Source organism: Netta rufina (genome assembly GCF_964035555.1).
Source record: "Netta rufina genome assembly, chromosome: 1".
NCBI classification, from domain to species: Eukaryota; Metazoa; Chordata; class Aves; order Anseriformes; family Anatidae; genus Netta; species Netta rufina.
The window spans coordinates 68101207-68127066 of record NC_140123.1 but is presented as its reverse complement, the minus strand read 5'-3'; the positions used below and the strand labels follow the sequence as shown (position 1 = coordinate 68127066).

The 25860-nt window shown below is 35.7% G+C and overlaps 1 protein-coding gene across 1 annotated transcript in view; it reads right to left on the bottom strand.

Moving 5' to 3' along the window:
• Positions 1 to 984: 984 nt before the first annotated feature.
• Positions 985 to 25860, bottom strand: part of TSGA10 (testis specific 10) — a gene marked incomplete at both ends in the record, with an annotated part of 29460 nt that continues 4584 nt past the window's right edge. The window contains 18 exon segments of the mRNA XM_084287657.1: positions 985 to 1069; positions 2121 to 2243; positions 3979 to 4083; positions 4377 to 4579; positions 6802 to 7011; positions 8723 to 8908; positions 9462 to 9572; positions 11479 to 11647; positions 11880 to 11935; positions 13145 to 13299; positions 17851 to 17966; positions 19374 to 19525; positions 21780 to 21857; positions 22013 to 22186; positions 23461 to 23510; positions 23513 to 23660; positions 25161 to 25214; positions 25218 to 25226. Coding sequence (XP_084143783.1) covers positions 985 to 1069; positions 2121 to 2243; positions 3979 to 4083; positions 4377 to 4579; positions 6802 to 7011; positions 8723 to 8908; positions 9462 to 9572; positions 11479 to 11647; positions 11880 to 11935; positions 13145 to 13299; positions 17851 to 17966; positions 19374 to 19525; positions 21780 to 21857; positions 22013 to 22186; positions 23461 to 23510; positions 23513 to 23660; positions 25161 to 25214; positions 25218 to 25226 — 2184 coding nt within the window.

Sequence of the window (25860 nt, the reverse complement as noted above, 5' to 3'; positions counted from 1 at the left end):
GTTGGATCCTTCAAATATTCCTGTTGGATCCTTCAAATCCAACAGGAACTTACAGCTAGATCACGTTTCATCAACTTATATATACATTCAAATTGCCTTAATTAATTCCGTGATTCTGCTGATGACTACACCCAAATATTTGCATTAATATAATCTCTGTCAGGTCATACTTTACATTGTCTTTACTTTCTTTCATTCTGGTCTCAACATTTTTTCTAAATCTTTCTAGATTTTGCTGGGAGGGAAGTGATTTTGTCATCTACTTGTATAAATATTTCAGGAATTTCTACTGTTCTGTCTTCTTGATGCAAACTCTTAAGTTCTTAACATCAAATGTATAAAGAGCTTTAGTATTTTGGACATCAGAGCACTCATCCAGACATACGTAAAACAAACACAAATCATCTATATAAAAAGACAGATTGAGATTTAGACCTCTTTATCTCAGGAGAGTCTTATCAAACAGGCTATTTTGTTCATCACTGTATCAATACACAGAGCATTTATTAAAAATAAATAAATCTGGAACAACCCTAGTTCTCCTCACTTGGCCAAGAAATTATAAAAAAGAACTGTTTAAGTAAAAATGTATGAATGATATTGGTATCTTGGGCACACAAAAATTAAAAATAATTTAGTAGAAAAAATTCATTTAGTAGAAAAAGTTCATTTACATTCAAAAGCTACATTGAATTAACGGAGAAAGTTTTAGCTTAGACCAGCTGAAGATCTTAAGCAAACAAAGTATTTGTACCTGGTTCACATCATTCATTTTTAGTCTTTATTTAAACTCCTTGTTCCCTAGGAACATCAAAAGCAGATCATGCCACATCAGGCTAGTAATGAGAAAAACAATACAAAAAGCAAACAAGAAAGGAGTTGAATTCATAATCTAGTTTGTAGAAGATTAGTCTTGATATGAAATTTAAACAATTTTTAATTTAAACCAATTTATTTTAGTTTACTAATTAAAAAGGAATATTATCACCCTGATAAAGGGTCAATACAAATAGAAACAGTACCATATTCATCTGTATCAGTATGATGATCGAACCCTCTTTTCTTTAGACTATCAAAAATAGAAGAAAATGTTATGGTAATAAAAATTAAATTAAATTGTTCTAAATGATACAGAGCTTTTTCCAGCAAATGTAAAACCTATGCTGTATTCTGACTAGGGAGAAGTAGACATGGTTCTATCAGAGGAATGAAGACTCCCTATATTTGCTACCAAGAGTTACCAATTCACAAGCTTAGACTCCTAAGTTTTCCAACTAAGGGCACCAGGACCAGCCTGTTGGCCCAAAGAAACCTGCCTTGAATTATTAGGACTTAAGTACTTAGAGGAGTCCATGATAACAAAGATGGATCAATTATCTCAGGTAGCAAAAGTGTTAAGAAAATTCGTCTTGGAAGTACATAACCACCTCAAAAGCAGAAATGATTTTCTGTAAATCTCAGACTGGGAAATTTTCCCACTCAACTGGCAATTAATTTTAATACATGCTGCCATCTATCTCCATAAAAATTGTGAGTAAGCAGCTACCAAATAGGAAATTAAGCTCAGACTGAATTGTATGGGAGTAGCTGTGTACGATGGAGGTTCCTTTCAGTGACTGCTAAAAGGAAACTTGGCTTTGTTCCTCTGCAGTGTTACATGTGTTTGAAGACTTTCAGAATGCATTTATGTTTCTTGGACAAAACGCTCACAGACATATACATATAGGGAGTAAAAACGATTCTGAAAGCTACTAGAAAAAGAAAGGCTGGATTGTTATGAGCCTTTATGTAGGAAATAAGAAAATATTTATAGCTGCACAAAATGATGGCAAGTCAAGTGGAGATTTTATGTAGCGTTGTTACTATTATTGTTTCAAGAATTTATGGCTATAGTATCCTGGTGCAAGCAGTTGCTATTAACAATATAGTTTTGACATAGCTGAATAAAACAAAATAAAAGGAGTACCATCAAAAGATAATGGTCCTGAATCTTGTAACTTTTTCTGAGCAGTGTAATTCTGTGGAGTTGAGCCAATATTTCAAGAAGAAGTATCAGAGTCTAAAGTTTTAGTTATTTTTTTTTCCAGTGCTTGGAACTTAAATGTTGCTGAACTGCTTACCCTTCCAGGGACCAATCCAGAGATTGATGGTGTGTACGTTCAGGTGATGATGTTCTTAACGTAGAGCTTAACTGATAGGAGATTGTACGATTTTGGCGTCGAAGCTCCTGTACAGCACGTTCCCTAGATAAAAATCATTTTAGAGACAGGCTAAGCACTTTTCAAAAAATGATCAGTTATCTTATAGTCATTACCATTTCCTTTGCCACTTTTTTTTTTTTTTTTAATGATTTAATGGTATTCATAATATACTCTGAAAGACAGATTAGCAACTCTGTCTGCATAGTGTGTTTGCAAGTACTGACTTACAGACTGCATCATGCAACCTAACTTTGTTCTTTCCAAAACATCTCAGGTGATTGTGTTTGTAATTCTCTTGAAGTAGAAGAATTTTTTTTTTCAAGAATGGCAACAAGGATCTTTGCCTCAGAATGAGGTGCTAACAAATGTAATGGTTAATGGTGCTAACAAATTGTAAATTAAAACTTAATGTTACTGCAACTGTAAATAACCAAGTGAATAACAAATTATCCTTAACTAGGAGGAGAGCTTAAGTATGGAGGCTGATTCAACTTTTTGCCATTGAACACCTCAAAAAGAAACACTTGCATCCCCCACCAGGGAACACCCAAGCATTACAAAATGGATGCATTCATGCAGGGTGAATGGAGAAAGAAGAGGAGAAAGTAAGTAGAGTTTAAAGAAGACTGAGTTTCTTTTGAAACAAACGTACTGCTATATTAGTATACAATATTGCTTATTTTATGCAGCTGACAAAGCACACAATGCCACCTTAAACTAAAGTTCTGCATCTTTTGCCTGACTTCAGGAGAATCCAGTTTGAAATTGAAACATACGCTGTGATATTTAAGAAATTAATCTTTGTAAGACATACATAATCTCAAGTGTAGAGGTTTTCCTTTCAAAGCCTTCATCCTTACTTACAAGAGACAATATCAACAAAGTAATTTGCCACAATTAAACAGGAGACCTAATTCTCAACTTATGCTATAATCACATCACTCTGCTTCTACTCATCTCTTTTATATACCCAAAATAATGCTTGGCACTGTAATATTTTTATCCTCAATACATCCATGAGATAGTGAAATACTGCTATTCTTGCTTCACAGATAAGAAACTCTTTAAGACGCCAAGACTAGAGAGCTAAACTAACTCATAAAGCATGCCAGAGAACATTCTTGGGTCCTGCAGCTATATTAGTTTAACACTATGTACAGGCCCTTCCAGATACCTCCTCACACCCCACTCCCATTAAATAAAAAAGAAAATTTCTTCCATATTGTCATTTGGGAACCATCCCTGGCACCTTCTGTGTCCCGAGCAGTACCTGGAAGAAGGCAGGTTGCTACGGGCTAAAATTCTTCCAGAGTATCTATTAACACTTAAATTGTACGTACCCCTCAAGTCAAGACTCTGATCAGTTTTAGTCCCCTACTGCAGATGTAGCCAAAAGATAGTTTTTGTATCACAGAACTAGCACTCTATAAATTACTCATCTAGCCAACTAATCACTTAGACTCTCACCATAAGTCAAGGAAAATGAGCGCAGACAGACAAGCATTTCCAGGAAAGTGATCCACCCCATCCTAAATTAGGCCATTCCAGAGGGCAGTTCATCTCAGTATCTCATTCCATTGGGAGACGAGGAATTTTGACAGAATGCATGTTTCACACAAAGTTCAGTGACATCAGTAGCCTCTGAGCTCACAGGAGACGTACAGCAAAGCAAACACAAACTTTGCTTTTTATCCTTCTAATTAGTTTAAATCTCAGTACTATATTGTATTTCACCCCAATTAGGTGTAGGAAGCATAATACAAAAACGTGTACTTGCCTTTCAACCCGCTCAGTTCCCAGCTGTCTTCTGGTGATTTCCAGTTCTGACTCTAGCTGCGCTGCTGTATTTTTGAGCTGAGTAAAATCTCGGCTCTGCACAGCACTGTAAAGCCAACACGCTTTAATTAGACAGCAGCTATAAACCTCCAAGTATGGTACCAAATGCAATAATGCAAAATGAAAAGAGCTACACCATGCAGTTGTCTCTGTTTTGGAGTAAAATATAACACTACATGGAAACGTCCTTCAGGTTATAGCTGAGGAATTAAAAGCAGATTTTTGGTATATTCTGTTATTAAGGTATCCAAGGTACAAATGGAGCTAAATATAAACCATCTGTTTATAATTGGGAAGAAAAAAAAAAAAAGTACAATATTCTCCTGGTCATTTACTCACAGTTTATTCTCTGCTAAAGAAAGCTGTTCCTTGAGAAGCTGAATTTCAGAGTCTTTTTCTTGCTTTGCAATCTGTGACTGAAATTCTCTCTCACAATTGGACGCAAGCAAAGATTCCAGGTTTTTCAGAGATGCTCTTTCATTTCCCAGTTGTTTTCTCAGCAGCTCTATTTCCGAATAGGAAGACTCACACTCACTCTGCAGCTAAACAAAGATTTTAAAGTTTTAGGTGTACGTCTGTTAACCTTACTGGCCATCTGTTAGGGTAACCTTTTTTTAAAATAAAAAAATAAATAAATTCTAGTATCAATGACCCAGGAACACTCTTACTCCAAGGTGGTTGATTACTGTTTTATTTGACCTCAATCAAAACCCTGTGTCAGATGTATAAATTCACCCAATGTATATATCTGAACATAAGCATGCTTACTACAGACGACAAACTGCTATGAAATATATGGATCAGTGGACACACTCTTCATGTGAAAAACATGATTATCAAAGAGAAGGAGGGAAGTTTTACATTTTGTTGAGGGAAGGAATACTGATTAACTATTTTCACGCAGGAGATGACATCCAGATGTCATTTAACCAAACAATATCTGTATCTCCAGTAGAGTGAGATGACACTTATTTTACTTAACAGAGTGTCAAAAAAAAATTAGGAGGAAAGAAGGGAAAATTAATGTTTCACTGGAAAGGCAACAAACACAAAAAGAAAAAAAAAATGCCAGAGAAGGTGTATCAGGAAAATCTGTATCAATTTAGCTAAAGATGCAGAAAATTGCTTGGTTTAATGTCAGTAAGTAAAATAGATGCTATTTTTCCTTTATCTTTTCATTTTAATATATCTGAGTCCACTTTGGATATTGTAAACACTCTTGTCTCTATTTTCTTCCACCCTATTTTACATTATGCTCAATAATGCTCACCCAACGGTTGTGGAAAATCTATGAGCTGAGACACCTCAACAAACACCGCAACTCTCCAACACATTCCTCAGAATTTTCAGAGGATAATCATCTTTGTGTTCAAACCAGGACAAGACTGAGAAAACTCAAGTAACAGACCAACAGAAGAAAAAGCATTTTTAATTTCACTAAGCAAAATCCAACTATATGGTTTTAACAAATTAAAGCGAAAGTTTTCCTTATTCTGAAAATCCAATTTTCCACTAGCTTTCAATGAAAATCTAGTTCCTTGCCTATAAACTGCTTCAGTTTTACTTTTGTATTTCAGAACAAAAGAATACAAAAAAATGTAGACAGTGTAAGTTATAAGAAAATAAATGGTGTTAAATCCACTGGGGAAAAACAACAACAACCCATTATTCAGCATCGGGTTTAGTTTTGACTTACGAATATACATATGCTGCAATCTAATAATGTAGCTTTCTCCAACAGACTACCACGTAAAATACAAACCCTATCTGAGGGTTATACACAGCTGATGAAAGACTACAGTTTGAAAAGTATGAAGAAAATAGTGAAAATTTCCCAGGTTCAGAATTTTCACAAAACTCTCCAGTTGCATTTCTGCATTTTTCTCTCCTGAAACTTCTGCTTCTTTCCACACAACCGCAGCAAGCCCCTTCTCTGACAATTTCCCAGAAGGATACTGGAAGACTTAATTGTATTAAATCTCACAAAAGCTTCAGACAAGTGTCATATGCTGGAAATCTTCCCTATCAAATGCGTCATAGAGTATTCCAGAACTATACAAAAGACATCTTACAACACATTTGACTGGAACAAATAACCAAATGTCAAACAACATCTTTACTCACTGCATATAGAAATGGCATAAAGGTTAAAAGAGAATGCTGGAAGCCCAAGGAACATGAAATTATCTCAGCTGGAGCAGGGAACAGACAGAACAGCAATAGAACTATGCAGAAAATATCTGAATATCCTGAGTATGTATGAACACTTTTTCCGAGTTCATCTAAGCTGATTTATTTTGTGTATCAAATATTAATTTTGTATTTTTTTATATCAAGGGCAACAGAAACTGATTTTCAAGGAAAAATAAGGAGAAATTATTAAAGAGAGATTGTAACTCCCTAAAACAGCCAAGCACTTTAATGCCCATGTCACGTTTCTGTGCTAATAAACTACTCCAGATATTCTGCTTACTAAGTGATTGGATGTAAAATCCAAGACCTCTGTTGAAAAACAATCAGTAATTTTAAGTCCTGACTTTTCAGTATTCAAAGTAAAATCCTGCAAAGAGTGAGCTTTTCAGATAGCACACAGCACCCACCCAATGAGGATTAAGTTCCAGAGGCATGCCAAATTAAACATTAAAAAAATAAAAGAGACGATAATTATGAATAGGGATTTCTGTGATCATTCTAGATCTCTAAGTAGTTTGACATTCCTTAAGTACAACAGTAACAAATTATTTTTCTAATATATTTCACATACCCTTTCTGCCTTCTCTGCTGTGGAAGTTAACTGCTGATTTAATAGTTCTTTGCCTGCATCTAATTTAGCGCAACGTTCTTGTGTAGATGTGAGGTTTGCAAGTATAGAGACTCTCTCCTGATGGATGATTTTCAGCTCTCCTTCCATTCTCACAAGAGACTTGTGTAAAGTAGAAATCTGAGACTGGTATGCTTCTTCTGTTGCTAAATGCTACAATAAAGCAATATCAGATAATCAAAACTGTACTGCAAAGAAATTATAAAACCGCTTCCAAAATCCTACAAAAACATTTCTACACAGCGGTGGTGAATTTTTAAGAGGCAGCAGTAGTTTATTCTGGAATAAACTTTAAAGTTATTTATTTAAAAACCTCCTTTATATAAAACAACTAGAAAAAAATATTCTCACTTCTGATAGCAAAACCAGCTACTAACATTTTAAATTCTCTTCCTAGGATTCTACTCTTTCTACAGAGCTAATAAGGTTCAAAATTCTGTCATGGGCTCCATTTGATTTCAGATTAGACCTTCTTATTTGTACAATAAAATGTATTCTTGCATGCAGAAGATCGGCGAACGCTGAAATACTGTCAGACATATTTATACTGCTGTCACTTGTAAACTCAGGCATAATGAAGAGATGACAGAAGCCACACTAAAAAGTAGTCCACAAACCAGCAGCAGCAGTTCTGACTAGAGACATTTAGAATGTTATGTATTTTAAATTAACATAACCAAATTTTTTCCTGTTTGAAAAATGCCTGTACTTTGCCCAGTCGTACCTGACTTGTATTTCCAGTCACTTTTAACCATTTAATTTTCAGTGGGTGGCAGAAAGAGTGTGGAAGGTTGACAAAAGTAAGGGGAGATGTAAAGCACTGACTTCCTTGAAAGATTTCTTATGACTGAGATGAAAAGAGATGATTGTAGGGGGAGTACATCACATTCATTCTAGCTCTGTCTTGCCTAAAAAAAAAGTAGAAGGGCACTACTAAGCACATTAAGATTTCTTAATAAAAATTAGTTACTTAAGATACACGCCTTACAAACCTGAACATGATATCCATCTGGAATTCTGACTCCATTTGTTGACAGAGTTTTCATGAGGAGGTCTGTTTATTCCTACAATTAATATAAGCCATGTGGGAAGGAGGAAGAAGGATGAAATCTCTACCTGTTTGAGTGCACAAACTAGGACCACCAACCAGATTTGTTATATTAAAAAAAAAAAAATCAAAATCTGACACACAGATGTCCTGTGCTGGTTTGCTAATGCTGTGCTCTCTCATCCCTCTTCACGAACAGTTGCAGATCAGTTCCTCTTAAATATGTAATGTGCACAGACAGTCCTCAGTAGCCTATGTGATATTTAGGAAGCAGAGATCATCTGCAGCAAAAACTGCAGCAACCCCAAACCAGAAGATAGTTTATATGTTCAATAGTTTATATGTTCATAATGTATTTTCAAAGCCATGCTGTGTACTGCCCTTTATGTTCTTCACAATTTCAGGTAGGAAAATGATCTTTGGGACACGCAAAGCACTGGAAAGAGTTGACAAGCTGGAGGCAAGGAAAGTAGGGACAGGAATGTAACAGGCGACAAAGAACTAGGTATGTTTCAGGTATGCTGTGGAGTTCCGTGGGAGTTTATATCTTCAACTGATTCCAAATGTGAGAGCTGTTTTATAACTTTTTCCTTGAAATATGCTTTTTTTATTTTTAAATATTTTTTCCCCAAGTGTGACTAATGGAAGTCTAATTACGTTATTAAGTAAGTTCAAACTCTATACAATTCATTGTAGCAACTATCTCTAAAATACGAGTTAAATGTGTTATTACACATAATTTTAAACAGCTGCAAGCTTAAAACTATTGCCAGATCATTTCAAGAGTGAACTACAGAAATAATGATTTCAACTTACTTGCTCTATCTCTGTTTCAAGGGACTTCATTTTCTCTTTCAGCCTGCGGTTCTCAGATTCTGCACTGATTAGTGTCAGTCTAACAGAGCTACAATCCGTTTCTGCTTGACGGCATTTTGCTTCCCAGCTTTCTCCTTGTTCACGTGCTTGGTGGTAATTCTCCAAAAGCTCGCAGTTCTCTCTCTCCTAACACATAAAGCTCGTTTTATAATTTCCAGTAAGTTTCACAAACTGAGATATTTGTAGGTTTACAGCTATTACATGGCATTGGATGTTCTCTTTCTATAGAGAATTTTGCCATTTAGCAAAAAACATTGGGACACTTCTTAGGAAACAGTGTGTTGTTTCAGGTGATCGCATTTTGATGCTCAAGAGACATCTGTTAAAAATGGCTACATTAATATTAAAAATATGATGTATAGCAATATGTTGTAGATTTTATTTATTATTACTGTTAATGCCATACAGTAAAAGACAAAAGAGTCACAAGTTCCTATATAAGTCATTGAACTTTTAATAAACATAGAGACACACACACACACATAAAACAGTGAAATACACTTCATTACTTGTATAGTGGAAAATGAGCTAAGAAAATGTGTTCAAACTATTAAAAACATATCAACAAAATCTAAGTAAGTTCTGGCTAGGAAGAAAACTCTTCCATGGAAACACGTTTATGATTTCAATTTTAGTTAAATGAACAACTTTTACTAACAGGTTTAATCCATGTACTCACTTTAGACTTCAGTTCTCCCTTCAGCCTGACTATGTGTGTGTTTGAATCCTGGGCTTTCAGCTTCATGTCATCAAGCTCATTCTGGTACTTTGCTATTTTTTTATATAGTGCCTATAAAGAAATATTATTTTCTTTTATAAAGTTAAAGTATACTATTAGTACCTTGAGAAAAAAATCAATGTGTATCTAGAGCCTATGGCTTTATTAAGTAACTTTTTAAAGGATATACAAAATCTAAACCATGTGGATTTCTAGAAACAAAATGTTGCATGTATCAAAAATATTTACCTTCTTTGACTTAAAAATAATACAAAATCTTAATATGAAGAAAATAGTAAATCAGGAAATATTGCAATTAGCTAGAAAAAAGATGTTTTATTCAGCAGTTAGGTGGTCAGTAAAATAGCCTACCCCATTTAAGGAGCTCCCCCTTTTTTATATGCTATAACCCCTTAAAATTCCACTTTTGAAAATGCAGAAGACTGAAAAAAAAAAATAAAAAACACCACAAAATAACAATAAAAAATCTGAGTGTTTATGTTCTAATCAGGAAAAACAAAGCCACAAGTATTAGGAGAGTGCATACAGAAGTTCTGGCAACTACTGCTTGTGAAACAGAAAAGAATGAAAAAAAAATGTAGAAAGGTTTCTGAACAAGGCAGTTCCAGAAGCTCTCCCTTCCTTACAAAGTTACGAAGAGTAACTACAAAGTTACTCAGCTGCAAGAAGCAGTCTGTGTGAAAAACAAACAAACAAACACTAAGCTATAGAGAAGCCCATGTTTCTGTTGTGAAAGGGCTGTGCCTTGCTGAGGAAGGTGCTCTGGAATTGTGTGAGCTTCTCCAGCAAGCCCAAATGAAGATAGGAGAATGCTAATTAAAACCCTTTGAATTTCACCTATATTAACAGAAAAACCTTGAGGAACTAATGCATATTATAGAGGCAAGACCAAAAAAATGAGTTAATGATGTGATGCTACCATTTTTGTTTGTTTGTTTCTACGTTCTACAAGCATGCAGGCACATTGCAAAGAAAACCACAAAGCTTTTAATGGTAGCTAGAAGGAACATGTGGCTTTATTTTTTTTGCCAGCTGACTGTATCAATAACAGAAGGGATTCTGAGAGAAGGTTCAGAACAGTGATTCATTGGAGTGATCACTTTCAGCAATCCATGTTTCTGTTGACACTCACTACCTACCTTTGGTGACTAAAGCATTTCTAGAAGAAGAGAAAGTCAGAAGGTAGGAAAGTATATTCAAAGATGAAGATATTCTAAGCAATTGAACAAGGGAGGAGGAGAAAAAGCAAACATCAGAAAACCTAAATGAAAGCAGAAGCTTTAGCAAAAAGAAGAAATAGCAGAGCATTACACAGTGATGACCCACTACAGATACTTAGGTTTATTTCTAGCTTCTTGGAAAACACATTGATACACAAACATGATGCGTGCACGAGATTACACTTTAGTATGTTAACTAATTTCATTAGTAACTGTATACAAATAAATAACTCATTAGGTAATATAATGTGTTATAATCAAATATTTCCAAAAGCCCCTTTGAAGAACTGTAAGTAGAATCATATTAATAAAATTGTGAAATTTAATAACTGTCATGTGTTAAACTTATTAGTAAATCAAATGTTTTGATACAAGTTTTTACATAAGCTTGTAAGTGCTCTGGGACAGCCACAGCACAGTATAACAAATACCCATTTTGTCCTTATAGTACTTTTCCGTGGGAGGAGTGGTTATAACTGCTACAATGTTTGACATGAAGACCAGAAAGAAAAGCATTAATGAGTTGTTTCTGGAAATAGCAGCCAAACAATTACACAAGAATAGCTGGTCTTCTTTATACAAGTGACCTAAGCAGTAAGTGAAAAAATTCAGTTTGAAAAACAAGCTTAAAAATTTCATTTGCAGCTTTACCTTTCATAAGGGCCCACTAATTCCATGCACTACAAGAAAAACACCCAAATTTCCTTTGTAAACAAGAGTTCTTTATACAAATATACCTGATTTTCTTCCTCAATATTAGAAAGATGCTCTTGTAACCTGTCATTCTCCTGAGCTAATGATTCTCTGTTCTTGTTAGTCTGTGCAAGTTCTTTGTTGGTGTCTTGTAGCTGTTGACGCAAACTGGTGATATCTTTCTCACTGATACAGAGCGCTTCAGCAGATTTTCTATGCAGCAAATAATAAATATTTCAGGTATCACAATACTGCCCAACCTATTAAAAATGATAGCTTTTCCAATGGTTAAGTTTGCAAGTCATGAAACAAAGCTGTAACGTTTTAATATTTAATAGAGTAAAAAAATCCGATGCATACGTTAGCACATAACTATGATTCACTTTTTGAGTTAATGTTAAACATTAATCAAAATTTAATAATGATCTTGAAATTTTATCCTTACTTTGTGGAATGCTCCAGCTCAGCAATCAGAGTCTTGAAATCTGAAATGGTTTTCTCCTTGAAAAGAAATACAAAATCAATATAAATGCCTCACTGCTATAATTTCCATTTATCCAGTCAGCTGATTAATTTAACTATTTAATGTAAAATGGATTCTGATTTTCAAAGTTTCATCGTTTACTATTTAGACAAATATCTTCTGCAGAATATAACCATTAAAATTTTTAATCCTTTGTGGTTCTAAAGGTAGCATTTGGCTCACAAGCCCAAACGTAAATGATGTCTTCTATCTATTAGATAAGTTATCACTGTTTTTCTACAATTAATAAACTACCAGAGTCTGGTAGGTTTTAATTGATAAAATGAGAACTCTGCCATTGTGTTTCCATTCAAACAAACAAACAAACGAACAAAAACTAAGACAAATTATATCACTTCACTCCATTGCCTTTGGATACAGGTATTAAAAGGAGTATAAATAGGCTAAGGAGATGTTTTCCACTGGAAACACAAGAGACATGAGAGACAGACATCTCTTCTCTAAAACAGACACCATTCTACAGTTTACAGTTCTAAAAATGTGTAGTCGTTGCTTATGGCAAGACAATTATAGTCTGCCCTGCAATATCATTTCTTCGATATTTTGTTAAAATCAGTGCAAATTCTTGAGTTAACACTCACAACAGTTATGAAATACGTTATTTAGTTTATCCTAAATCTATCCATTATCCAGTTATCTATCCAGATAACTTAAGCAGAAGAGAGATAACGTTTGTGAACTAGACGGCTTCGTTATACAGATTGGAATCATATTACGCAACAAAACGATGCAATTTATTTAGGTAAACTAGTACTTTAAGTCATAAAGGATATCATTCAGATGCAACATCAATGACAAGAAAAGCAATATTAATTGGCACTGTATCTTTAACATCAATGAGCCCCGAGAAATAATTCAGGCTAAATTTTATGACAAACCAAATATTTGGTTGACTGATTTACCTTTCTCCACTTTAGGAAAGTAATTAAAGCCTCCTGTCTTGATAGGTATAAACTATGCAAAACACCAAACACTGCTCAAACCCACGGCTGCTAAGTTAACACAAGTTTTATTTTTACCTTGAAACTTAAGCGGAACTAGATCAGTACGGAGTACTTATTTGTAAATACCACGTAAGATAGGTGTGATGACCCAACAGATCCTTCCTCTATTTCATCTCTCGTGATCCCATAACCCATTCTGACTATTTACATGTTAGAACGTACTTTAATTGTCAGGTTTTCCTCAAAAGTGACAATCTTCTCTCTTTCTTCTTCCACACACTCTTGCAAAGTTTCCTTCTCTTTACCAAGTCGCACAATTGTTTCTTTCAAAGCACAGATCTTCTCTTGCTGCAGAAGACTTTGTTTTGAAAAGTTATCTGAACACAATCAGAAAGGTCTCATTTTTATTAATTCAACCTATTCAAGACAAAAATTCTTTTGATACTTATTAATATACTTATTACGCAATCAGCTTTGAGAAGAGATCTATCTTTCTTCAACTAACAAAGTGCTACACATTACATTTATCTTTAAGAGGTCAGAGAATCAGTTCTTGTATGAGGTACACACACTGCATTCACAGGGGAGAACTGCAGAGATCTTGCTTACAGTGACCTTTACTTCTCATAAAAAGCATGCAGGTTGCAAATTACTCATTAAATGTCACCATAACTGGGCAAATTGTATGGTACTTTTAAACTACTTCCAGGAGATAAAACAACAGAACTAAAACGATCTGTGGCTCAGTCTTTCAGGGACATCATACTCTATATTCACGTTCCAGTTTTTCCACAGATCCTCTCCATTTTTTTAATACACAAGGTGAAAGACACTCAAACGTCCACAATGTATTTTGGATGTATGGCCCTAAAAACTACTCAGACAGTGTTCGAACCTTGCTCTAAAGAAAATTCTGATGGAGCAGCTGATTCTGGAAACCATTTCCAGGCACATGAAGGACAAGAAAATCTGCAGCAATAGTCAGCATGAATTCATCAAGAGTAGGTCATGCTTGGGGAACTTGATAAAGGTTCTACAATGAAATGTCTGGCCTGGTAGGTGAGGAGAGGTGGATATTGTCTACCTGCACTTTATTAGGGACATTGACACTGCCCCCCATAAAATCCTCATGGACGAACTGATGATGTATAGGCTGGATGGGAAGATCATGAGGTGAACTGAAAACTGGCTGAATGGCCAGGCCCAGAGCATGGTGGTCAGTGGCAAAAAGCCTAGCTGGAGGCCAGAGACAGACATGGAGCTATGGGAAAGTCCAGTGAAAGGACACAAAGATGAAGGAAGGTCATGGAATGGAACAGACAAGAAAAATCATGGAGCAGATCTTCCTGGAAACTAATTCTAAGGCACATGGAAAATAAGGAGGTGATTGGTGATGGCTGACATAGCTTCACTAAGGGCAGATCGTGCCTGACAAATCTGGTGGCCTTTTATAATGGGGTTACAGCATTGGTAGATAGGCAAAGAGCAACTGATAGATACCATCTACCTGGACTTGTGCAAGGCATTTGACACTGTCCCCCGTGATATCCTTTCCCCAAAACGGGAGATACATGGATTTGATGCATGAACCATTCAGTGGGTGAGAAATTGTCTGGATGATGGCACTCAAGAAGTGCTAAAATCTAAAAGAGGACAGATTTAGATTAAGTATTAGGAAGAAATTCCTTACTGTGAGGGTGGTGAGGCCCTGGCACAGGCTGCCCAGAGAAGCTGTGGGTGCCCCATCCCTGGAGGTGCTCAAGGCCAGGCTGGATGGGGCTTTGGGCAACCTGGGCTGGTGGGAGGTGTCCCTGCCCATGGCAGGGGGGTGGAATTAGATGGCATCTAAGGTCCCTTCCAACACAAACCATTCTGTGAAGCATCTCTCTGATGAGGAAAGGCTGACAGAGCTGGGACTGTTCAGCCTAGAGAAGACAAGGCTTGGGGAGGATCTCATCAATGCATATAAATACCTGGAAGTAGGGTGCAAACACATAGGCACCAGGCTCTTCTCAGTGGTACCCAGTGGGCACAAACTGACCCCCAGGAGGCTCCCTCTGAGCACCAGGCAGCACTTCCTTGCTGTGCAGGTAACTGAGCACTGGCACAGGCTGCTCAGAGAGGTGGTGGAGTCTCTCTCCTTGGAGATCTTCAAAAGCTGCCTGGAGATGGGCCTGGGCAATGTGCTCTAGGTGGCCCTGCTTGAGCAGGGGGTTGGGCCAGATGACCCCCAGAGGACCCTTCCAAGCTTCAACCATTCTGAGATTCTAAGCAAAGTTGTTTTTTTTAAACACCATTTCACAGAGAATGAACGGAGGCCCAAAGATGAATGCACAACGCTGAGTATTTTGGATGCCTGAATTATGACCTGAATTTTCAGTATAGAGTGTTACATGTTCGATACAAACAACCATGGATTCCTTCCACAGCTGTGTGAAAATTTATGAAAATTGTTAACTGAAGTCTCAAATCAGGTACTCTGAGAATAAGTAATAGGTATAGTTAGTGAGCAATTCTGAAAAGTTGTGTGTCACCCCAAAATTCTAAGGTACAGACAGCAATAGTACAAAACACCGCATAACAATATTTAACCATTTTAATAGCATGTGTTTCTGCAATTACCTGCATTATTCACTGCATTTTCGGCTAAGGAGATCTGATAGACAAGCTTGCTTCACTAGACAACACTGATTACTCCCTACAAAACTCTGCAAAATTTGCAGCAAGGATCCTACAGAAAAACACCATGATAGTGTAATTAAAGACAATACCATAACTTAAAAAAACACCAGGGTTTATTAATTAAGCAGTACAGACAACCCTACGTATGGCATTCCCAACTTTTTAGTGATTGTTTCTGTACCACGTTACCAAATTTGTGTGACAAGTGAAAAGCAGGATTTGGATTCCCATCATGCGTCATATGACACAGACGACAAACCATCAGGGTATGTATTGCCATTTTCTCTGTGGAAGAGCACTGGGCAGAGATGCTTTGCCAAGTTTATTGTTTTGGTAACCAGCGAAGGTAACACAAGGTTTGTGAATTCTGAGCTCCATTCCAGACTCCAAAAGGCAAAAAGGTTCTCTAGTGGGCACACATTTTCTTTCCATCCTCACCAATTCCACCTTTCCAGGAAGATAGGATTAGCAGCTAATCCTTTTTCTTCACTTTGGTCAGCCCTAAGTCTTAAGGTTTTTCATCCTAAACTCCTTCTCCACCAAACCTAAATTTCTAAATCTACATTTTCTGCCTCAATCTCCTTTACTTCCAGTCTTTGTCCTGCTTTCAGATTTATTGTCCTAAAGCTTCTGTATGTATGGCTGCTATTTCCTATGTGTGTCCGACAGCTGCAAGTCCTACCTGTCATCTCTGAACCAGTCATGCAATTTTAAGGTTTTTCCTAGTCTCTTTAACCACTTAGATACTAGGTCAGTTCACTTGATGTCTTCAATCCTTCTTCATTAATTCCCTTTATTATTTTTCAGTCTGGCTTCTTGCATAGCTCCAGCTTTCCCTGGTGCCACATCTACACTCTGGTTCTCCACTCCCTTGCTCCCAGTCTATTTCCCACTTAACAGTCTCCTCTGACAACCCATCCTCCTTGTTGTAAATTCTTGTGCAGCATAATAACCCAACTTTTTGTCTCTCAGCTCTTTATTAGCTTTACTTTCCCCTGTTTCACAAGGAATATGCTGTCTTATCCAAACTGCAGTCTCAGTATCCATTCCTTGTTGATTCTGCAATTAAAATCTCTCAGCTCAGTACCTTCTCTCTCCACACCTACAGTTTAGTTTCTTTCCTTCTACTCAGCATCTTCCTCTGTTATCCCTGTGGTGACAGGATAATCAAGAGTACAAGAAAGGCAGTTTCCATTAACTTCAGGCTTCTTTGGCTGGACTTGCCTCACAGTAATGAAAACATCTTTTTGAATCTAGACTGCAACACGGTGATGCTAGATTCTGAAAAGATTCTATTCAGCTTTCAAAAACCGCAATTTTTCTCAGGCCTAAAATATGCTTAATTCAGACACATTTTCTGGGAATGATCTAAAGCATGCAATGACACACAGACTGACACTGCTATCAAACATGAAGACTGTACTTCACTATACCGGGGTCTAGGACTTTTTGAATGAAATATGTGGATTATAGCACGGACAAAATATTATTTCTAGCCTTCTCAGGAGTGGCTTAACCACCTTAGCCAAAGCATTCAAAAATTTAGGTTCACTCTGCTTATTCGAGTGAAATGCTTAAACCCAAATAACTGGAGTTTAAAGGTTTCAAGTAATGGAAAAAATTTAATAGCATAAGACAACACTAACAGATATGATTAGCTATAGATTAGTTTTATTTTCCCTTCACAAATTCACTACTGCAATTAACAATACATCCTGTCAATTGCATCTATAGGAAATAATAAGAGACATAACACGATACAATTGTATTTCTGAAAGTGATAACATTCTCCTTGGCACACTAGGAATAATTACTGTGCCCACCTCTTTATCCCCACAATATGAAAAAGGCGCAACATAGAATATAGGATATACTCTGTAAAGGATGTTTTCCTGATTATGTCATCTTCCACTGATGCTGAGAGGTGCAAGCACCACTTAGTGATTCACAAATGTAACTGGTAGGCTCAAATACTGCCCATTGGTAACAACATACCATGTTCAGCCAACAGTACATGCAGCAACCAAAACTTAGTTGCAAGAGCTTTATTTGTATCATTTTAAAAATGCAAAAAACCTTCCAACAATGAAAGAAAAAAGCTGTTTTGCACAAAACATTAAAACTAGCAAAAGTATATTTATTTGCATTCAATATTTTTCTTGCAATCCATAAGAAATAAAAGAAAAAGTAGCAATATAACAATTATCCTACTGAATTTTATTAGAAAATATGTATCTGCCACTCACCAATTTTCTCACCCAAAAGTCTAATTTTCTCTTCTGAAAGTTGCATTTCATATTTTTTCTTAATAAGGCTTCTCTGAGTCTCTGAAAGACTCTGTTCTGTCTCTTCATTCAATAAGCTGGAAAAGCAGAAGCATTAAACACGAGAATTCAGATATTTATATATCTTTTTTTTTTCCTTTCTGAAATGCTACTAAATTGGCCAAAGTTAAGAAAAACCAAGATTCTTCTGTATACTTTAGACTATTCAGGATATTTTATAAATGTTAACCTTAATCTCTGGACATTAGAGTCTGAATACACCTATAAAAAAATCACAGGAAAGTAAGAACTTTTATAACAGGGGGAACTAAAAATTTGTCCAAAATGATTAAAATAAAAATTTTTACTTAGGATACAAATTGGAATGCTTGACCTATTTTAAGTTATTCCCAAGTCATTTGTTCAAATCACATAATATTAATGTTCTTAAGTGAAGAAACTGAAGAGAACTGTTAACATGGTTTTGGGAGAGACAAAAAAATATTTTAGTAGTAGCAACTAATCTTCAAGAAATCAGTTTTTACAATATTCATAAATCTGACATCTTATAAAGCAGCAGTAACTCAGGACAAGATTTGTCAAAGGAGTTCACGTTATTTTAGAAACCACAGGATCCTTAGAAAGGTGTCGTGGGCCAGCACAATACAGCATGCTAACACCCATCATTCCCAACAATCAAAATCCAACAACAAAAAAATACAGCAGCTATGCATAAGCTATACCAGTCACTTTTAAGGACCCATGGGTTTAGGAAACTAGTTGCCTAACTAAATTACAATTTATGAAATACAAGGAAAGAGCCATAGTATCTTCTGCAGTCTGTTCACTCTAGCCTAGTTCAGTCTGTGATCTAGTCCTTCTTATCTCTCTGCAGAGACTTCACAGGTGCTTGATTTTCCCCTCCAGTCACTAAATTATCCTTTTTATCGCGCACTCACTGCCCTATGCTTTCTTCCCTAACAGCTTCACTTGAGTCTGTCTAGTGCCAGTGTATGTTTCTGAGCACAGTTAGGAACTCCAGTTGAGCAGCAGGCCAAAAACTCAGCGCAAGGCTTCAGTTTTATTTCTGCTCTTGAAAAGAATGCAAGACTAAGAAAAAAGTGTTTGAAACTAACTGAATGTGTGACACTCATAAGCTTGAAAGCGTTTGTTGTAAAAACAACTAGAAATGAAAATGATTTATTAAATGCAATTCATAAAAAAAAAATCACACTGCAACTTCTAACAGAAAGCCCTTAATCTTAGTCAGAGTGACTTTTGCTTTTTTACTGATGATGGTTTTCAGCATATTGTAATACCATCAAGCCAACATTTTACATATAAATAAGCAATGAGGAAAACCATTTCATTCCAAAAAGAAGGATGGCTCACAAGAACAACTATCTTAGATTCTTCTCCCTTTGAGCTAAATAAGAGTTAAGAAAACCAACAGACATTGGCCAGCATTACTCATCAAACTACTGCAATTCTACACTTTTGCTTACCTAAGTGAAGCATATTCAGCTTTCTGGTGGCTCAGCTCATTTTCAGAGTCCAGGGCTCTTCTTGCCAATATTTTCATTTCGGTTTCCAGAGAATCTATGTTCTCTTTCATTAGTGCCATTTTGGACATCTGTTCTAACCGTTCACTATCTAACTATAAATATAATTAAACATGAATTAAACATGAAAAACTGAAAAAAATCTGATTCACATATATTTTCATATTTTTCTCATATTTATTCAAATTCAAATCTGTATTTAACACAAATCTTTTACTGAAGGAGAAATCTCCAAGTTCCTTGTTTACTCAGGGCTTCCCAGCTTACTAAAGATAGTTGACAAAGAGCTGAAATGTGATTCTCGCTACCTTTGATGTACAATCAATTTCCTGTCTTTCAGATCCCTGGGAACATTTTGATTTATTAATGTAAATTTTGGGTTGGTAATTATGTCCTAGGGCAAAAACGTTTGGCACTGATCAGCATTGAAGTTTTCAGTGCGAAATTAGGTAACAGAAGAGGTTATTATAGTTGCATGAAGGCAGAAATCACTGCTGAAGATACACCACCACGACTGCTGGGTTTAGGTCTCACATTATAGAGCTATGCTGATATTTGGAAAGAGAAGATACTGCAAAACACCTCCATTAAGCACCACATGACCAAGCGATTGCCACAAGGCCTTTAAGTGTGTACCTAGAACATAGAAAGAACTGTTCCAGAAACTATTGCTTAGACTCTAGCAAAGCTGGTTTGGAATTTCCTGTTTAAAGGAAGCCGTGCTTGATTATTAAAATGTAATATTGTATATTCTCTTAATATTCGAAGAACTGTCCTTTCAAAATTATTTGAAACAGCTCTTTTAAGGTAAAAAATTCTCACTTCATCCCTCTCCTTATTTACTGATTCTTTCAGTGCTATTTTCTGCGTTACTATAATCAAAGATCACACCACTGAAGAGCAAGTCAGTAAGCTCCTGGTGTACAGTACCTTCCTCAGTATTAGTGCCATAAATTTCATGTTCAAGCATCATCCTCGAAGGATATTGAATAAACTGAAGAAATAAAACAACACACCTAAAACAAGACTGTTCCTGATATTCACTACATATCATGTGTCAAGTGTGTTATTAAAGCTAATTTACTACTCAGAGGATTCATTACAGATGCATTCGGTTTAATAAGATAATCCCTAGAACTATATTTACAAGCTTGATAGGATTTAAAATGTTGAAGGGGAAAAATTAAAATGAACTATAATTTATAACCACAAGATCTAGGAGAAAGAGGCACTACAGAAATCAATGCTTACCTATTTAAAATCAAGTTCTACCCTCAAGAATTCTATTCATGTTATTAATGCTTTCATTTTCTATTTTAGGACCATACGTTAGCAAACAACTGAACATATCAGTAATTTAAACCTCATTTATTTATATAGGAGAGAACAGTATAATTTCATTTTCTTCTGGAGCACTGGGGCTTAGTAAGACACCATCATCAGACAACTGAGGTTGGAATGGACTCCAGGGAATGGACTCTAGGCTGAAGTCCTGCTCAAAGTAGTTCTGAGGTCAGGTTTGTCCAGTCAAGTCTTGAAAATCTCCAAGGCTGGAGACAGTTTCACTGCCTGACTGGCCTCACTGGGGAAAAAGGTGTTTCCTTGTATTTAGTGTGGACCTTTCTCGTTTCAACTTATGGCCATTGTTGCACATCCTTCCACCATGCACTGCTGTGAGAAGTCTCTCTCTGACTTCTTGCTGAGTACTGGCAGCACAGTACTGAGCACTGTGCACCAGGACCTTCAGGGTCTTCTCAACAGAGCCGCTCCCAAACCCATCAGTCCCCAGCTCATATTGGTGCCAGGGGCTCTTGATCCCAAATTCAGGGCTCGGCATTCATCTTTTTTTCATAAGTATTTTTTCCATAAGGTTCTTGTTGGCCATTCTTCCCAGATGTTGGTCCCTGTGGACAACAGCCCTATTCTTGAGCATATCAACCGTTTTCTCCAATCTGGGGAAATCTGCAAGCTTTACGAGCATATGTTCAGTTGCTTCTTTAAGAGATGAAAAGCTTAAACAGGACAGGCCTCAGAATAGACCCAAGTGGCAATCCACGTTTCCAGCCCCCAGGCTGAGTGAGACATTAACTCCTGCCCGCTGAGCCTGACCAACCCATCAAATTCTTCCCCACCTAGCTGCCTGCCCATCCAGACCACAGCTTCCTAACCTGGATACAAAAACACTGTGAGTAACAGTGTCAACAGCCTTGCTACAGTCTAGGCAAATGACATCCACTGCTCTCCTCCTGTTATTCCTTGACAGAAGGCAGTCAGGTCAATCCTGCAGGATTAACCCTAAATGTCACCTGTATTACATTTACAATTCTATAAATAATTACTTGCCCTTACATTTTGAATAGTAGTTTCCAGCTCCTCAATTCTCTGCTGCAAATGAGCCTTTTCACTAAATGCAGTCTCTTGGGAAATCTGTGTCAAATAACAATGAAATCACATATAGAACATCAGAGCTCACCACAGAAATGTAATGCAATTAATGTATTAAAATAGAAATCTTTAGCAACTTTAATTACAATACTGTGTAATTTTTGCATCAAAATAAGCTTGAGTGAAAAAAATCAAACCTTTAACTGCTCCCTGAGACTGTCACGCTCTGTAGTCATCCTTCGGAAATCTGACAGTGCTGTATCCCTTTCTGTCTCCACATGCCTTAACATAGCTTGAGCTGTCACAGTACTTTTAGGAGTCCTGGGGCATTTGATAAATTCCTGACGAAGCCGGGAAATCTCTTCCTGTGCCTGTTTTTAAAAACAGCAGTATAGGGGAAACATGGAATAAATAATGTAGCATGTTACCGTGGACATAAATCACAAGTAGGACTGGTTAAAGAATTTCAGTTAGAATTGCTCAACAGAAGAAATAGATTTTCATCCTAAAAAGCTTGCAAAAAGCAATTATCAGTGAAAAAAAAAATTACCTTTTAGTAGGCCAAAATAACAACACATTACATTAGCACATCATGGCAGCAAATGGAATTTTAGTAACAAAATAGGGAATAAGGATCCTAAACAATAACACTCATGAGACTTTTCAGCAATATTTTCAAATCAAACTATTTCAGTGTTTGGTAAAAATATTTTTGTTTCTTACTGCAAAACTGTAAAATCTTCTGGTGTGGGAAAAAACTATGACTACAGTGAATATAATAAGGCAAATATGGCTGGTAGTGCAGAGCAACCCGAAAACTATGCCATATGACAGATGAAGCAATGATTTATGCATATATGCTTCGATTCAGGAAAGCGTTCTTAACTCAGGTCAGCACTTACAACCTTGTGCTTGTATTTAACTGCCAAATTCAGACTTTTCATAACTTTTTTTATTTCTTGAAAGAAGTATCATGAAAAATACTTGACATCTTTCTTGTACATCACTTTAAGTTATTTCAATTAACCAAAATAACATAAACAAAGTTACCCGTTCATAAAGCTTGGCAATTTTGTCTCTCTCAGCTGTTAAAACTTTCAAGTTACCCTGAATTTCTGCCACATGGCGCTCATACTTTTTCAGCGTTGACTTAAGTCCTTCACGTTCTCTCAATATTTTCAAAACTTCCAGATCGGTACTCAATTCCTTAAAGAATAATGTGATACAAAGTTAAAGTAGAGAAAAAAAATTCATATCCTTTTTTGTATCTGCTTTGCAAATTTACTTAAAAGGTGTAATCAGACTTCAACCTAGGTAACTAGATGGTCAAGACTGTTCATACACATTTCTTAATATTATAAACTCTTCTTTTGAACAGCGTTTATTACAAATAGAACAGGAACTTTCAGAAATCCACTTAATATATTCAAATGTTAATTTGATAATCAGGCTAAGAAATTATTAAAATGTAACCAGTTAAAGCCACACATATATATTCTGTGTGAAGCATTAGTTAATTTCACATTTTTTGCCATCAATATGCATTGATTTAAAATCAATTAGTTTTTCTTCCTGGTAATATGTCATCAGATAAACCAAAAAGACTGTATTATTCTTTTTGTTCCAAAGTGTTTTCCAAGCTCACCTGGATGGCTGATTTTTTTTTTGACATGCTGCCACAGGTAGAGCTCCGTTAGGACTTGAAAACACGTTTCTAAATACCTTCAGCAAATTCTCAGGTTCACTTTTATAGTAGTCTCTGTCCTCTTCCAATGTCTTAATAGATGTGTCAAGCCTGGAAGGTGCCTTCCCTTGTGTTATTTCACCTTCTGTTCGTAAAATAACCTGTATTTAAAAAAGTAAAATAATTCATTCACTGAAACAGAACTTTTGTAATGAAAAAGTATAAAATGGATAAACATACTCTTCGTAATGAAGATATCTAGTTAAATATCCAAATATTTATAATATAAATACAATAAACATTTAAAAATAATATTTCAAAGTAACTTCTGAATGACAGTATTTTCTCTTTTATGTTAAATTGCAGAGTATGCTTGAATGTCCTTCTAAAGCTGACCTAACAGGACAGAAAAGGCCATAAAAGCTAAGTGTTAACTGACTTGGAATATATCCGTTCATAACTAAGGAGGACAATTAAATAGATTTGTATTGGAATATCTCCTTAATTTTTTAGTATGAAAAAAATAGGTCACTGTGTTTACATAAGATCCATGAAAAATGAACTTTTGAAATGGAAATAACATCATGCGTAACTAATTCTAGTTGAAATCCAGAAAGTAATGCGGGGGCCTAAAGCAGATTTTGAAGATGAACTGTGGTTCCAGAGTTCAAAACTGCAAAACTAATCCTTCTCTGTTACAATCCATCTGTTGAACTCATGAAAGTTTAAGCGGCTAGGGAATATTAAAGGGGAAGAAAGAAATTTGTGGAGCTTTTTTTTTTTTTTTTTTTTTTTTTTTTTTTAAGACAAATTCAGCAATAGACTTTAAATCCCTAAAAAGTTATAGAAGTCCCCTAAATCTCTCAGTGAATCTAGCTTTTAAATTCCAAACTCTCTGGCTGAAGGATCAAAATCTTTCAGGGGTAACTGAACAGTAAGCTCTACATGCCCAGTGTTGTGTTTTTTGTTTGTTTGTTTTTCAGAGGGGATTCTTTGCAGAATTGTGGTATAAGGTCAAATATAACATGCATGAAAGTAAAAAACAAATTTTTCCCTCACACTCACCACCACCCCAGAATTTTGAGACAAATCTTAAAATTATGGAAAGAAATTAAAATCATGAGTAAAAAAACAAACAAACAAACAAACAAACAAACAAAAAAAACACAAAAAAAAACTTATCAATTTATGTTTCAGGAATCCACTTAATATATTCAAATGTTAATTTGATATGTAACATTTATCACTGGCAAATATTTCTACAACACTGTAGATGTTTCTAAATATTCCAACAGTAATGTAACATCTGAAACAAGATAAAATAATAAGATAAAATTATTAAATATAAATGTTGTTTCTTTCTGTCTCATAAATGATTTACAAGGTATTCAAAATAGGTAAACATATTTTCATAAAAAAGTCAGATTCTTAAAAAGATTCTCAAAAGCAAAATCCTTAGAGCTAGCTGCAAAACAGAAACAGATTCCCATCCATTTAGCAACAGAATGACAAATGAGAACAGACACATTTATCCATTCTTTAACTCACCTGTTATCAGTGAAAACAAAACAAGTGAAATTAACTAGTTAAAATAATAATTTAATATGGAAGTTGCCTGATTTCATAGCTACATATGTATTAAGAATGCATGTTTAACTCACAGATTTTAGTGTTTCCACTGTGCGTGACAGCTTCTTTATCTTGTTCTGCTGGCGTCAGATTTGAATCTACCATAAAAAAATTGAGAGAAAAAGATGCATACATTTTTTATAATCGTTAGGGCAGATCCAGCATTTTATCTGACGTATTCTTTTGTACAAGTTACTATTATGTACATGCTATTGTTGCAACTAATATTTTGTATATGCTGTTTAGTTATCGTAGGCTGAAAATTTACCAACAATAAATTTAATATAGAGGAGAATCAGAAGTTTTATCTTCAGATGCAGTCCAGGATTCAGAAAACCAGTAGCAGTTGAATTACTCTCAGGTGAGGAAATGAAAAAGAAAGCATGTGATACTTGTTCCAAGAACTGTTTTACCAAGAAACTTTTGAATTTAGGGACAGTTTGACTATCCCTATGGACTAAAGAAATATACATGTAGTTACACCAATGGCCAACAACTACCCTTTCTTCCATCTGAATACTACATTAAATCATGTAATTGCATGTGCATAAAATGAAATTTGCCATTATCATGTGAAATCAAAAGCAATTTGCACAGAAATTTCAGTATTTTCAACTGCAAATGTGACTTTAATCCTTGAACCATTTTACACTTGAAAAAGATCAGTTATCAGAAGCTATTTTTCCTTCATTCTAGGAAATATACTTGAAAGCAGAGATGAAAGCTAAAAAT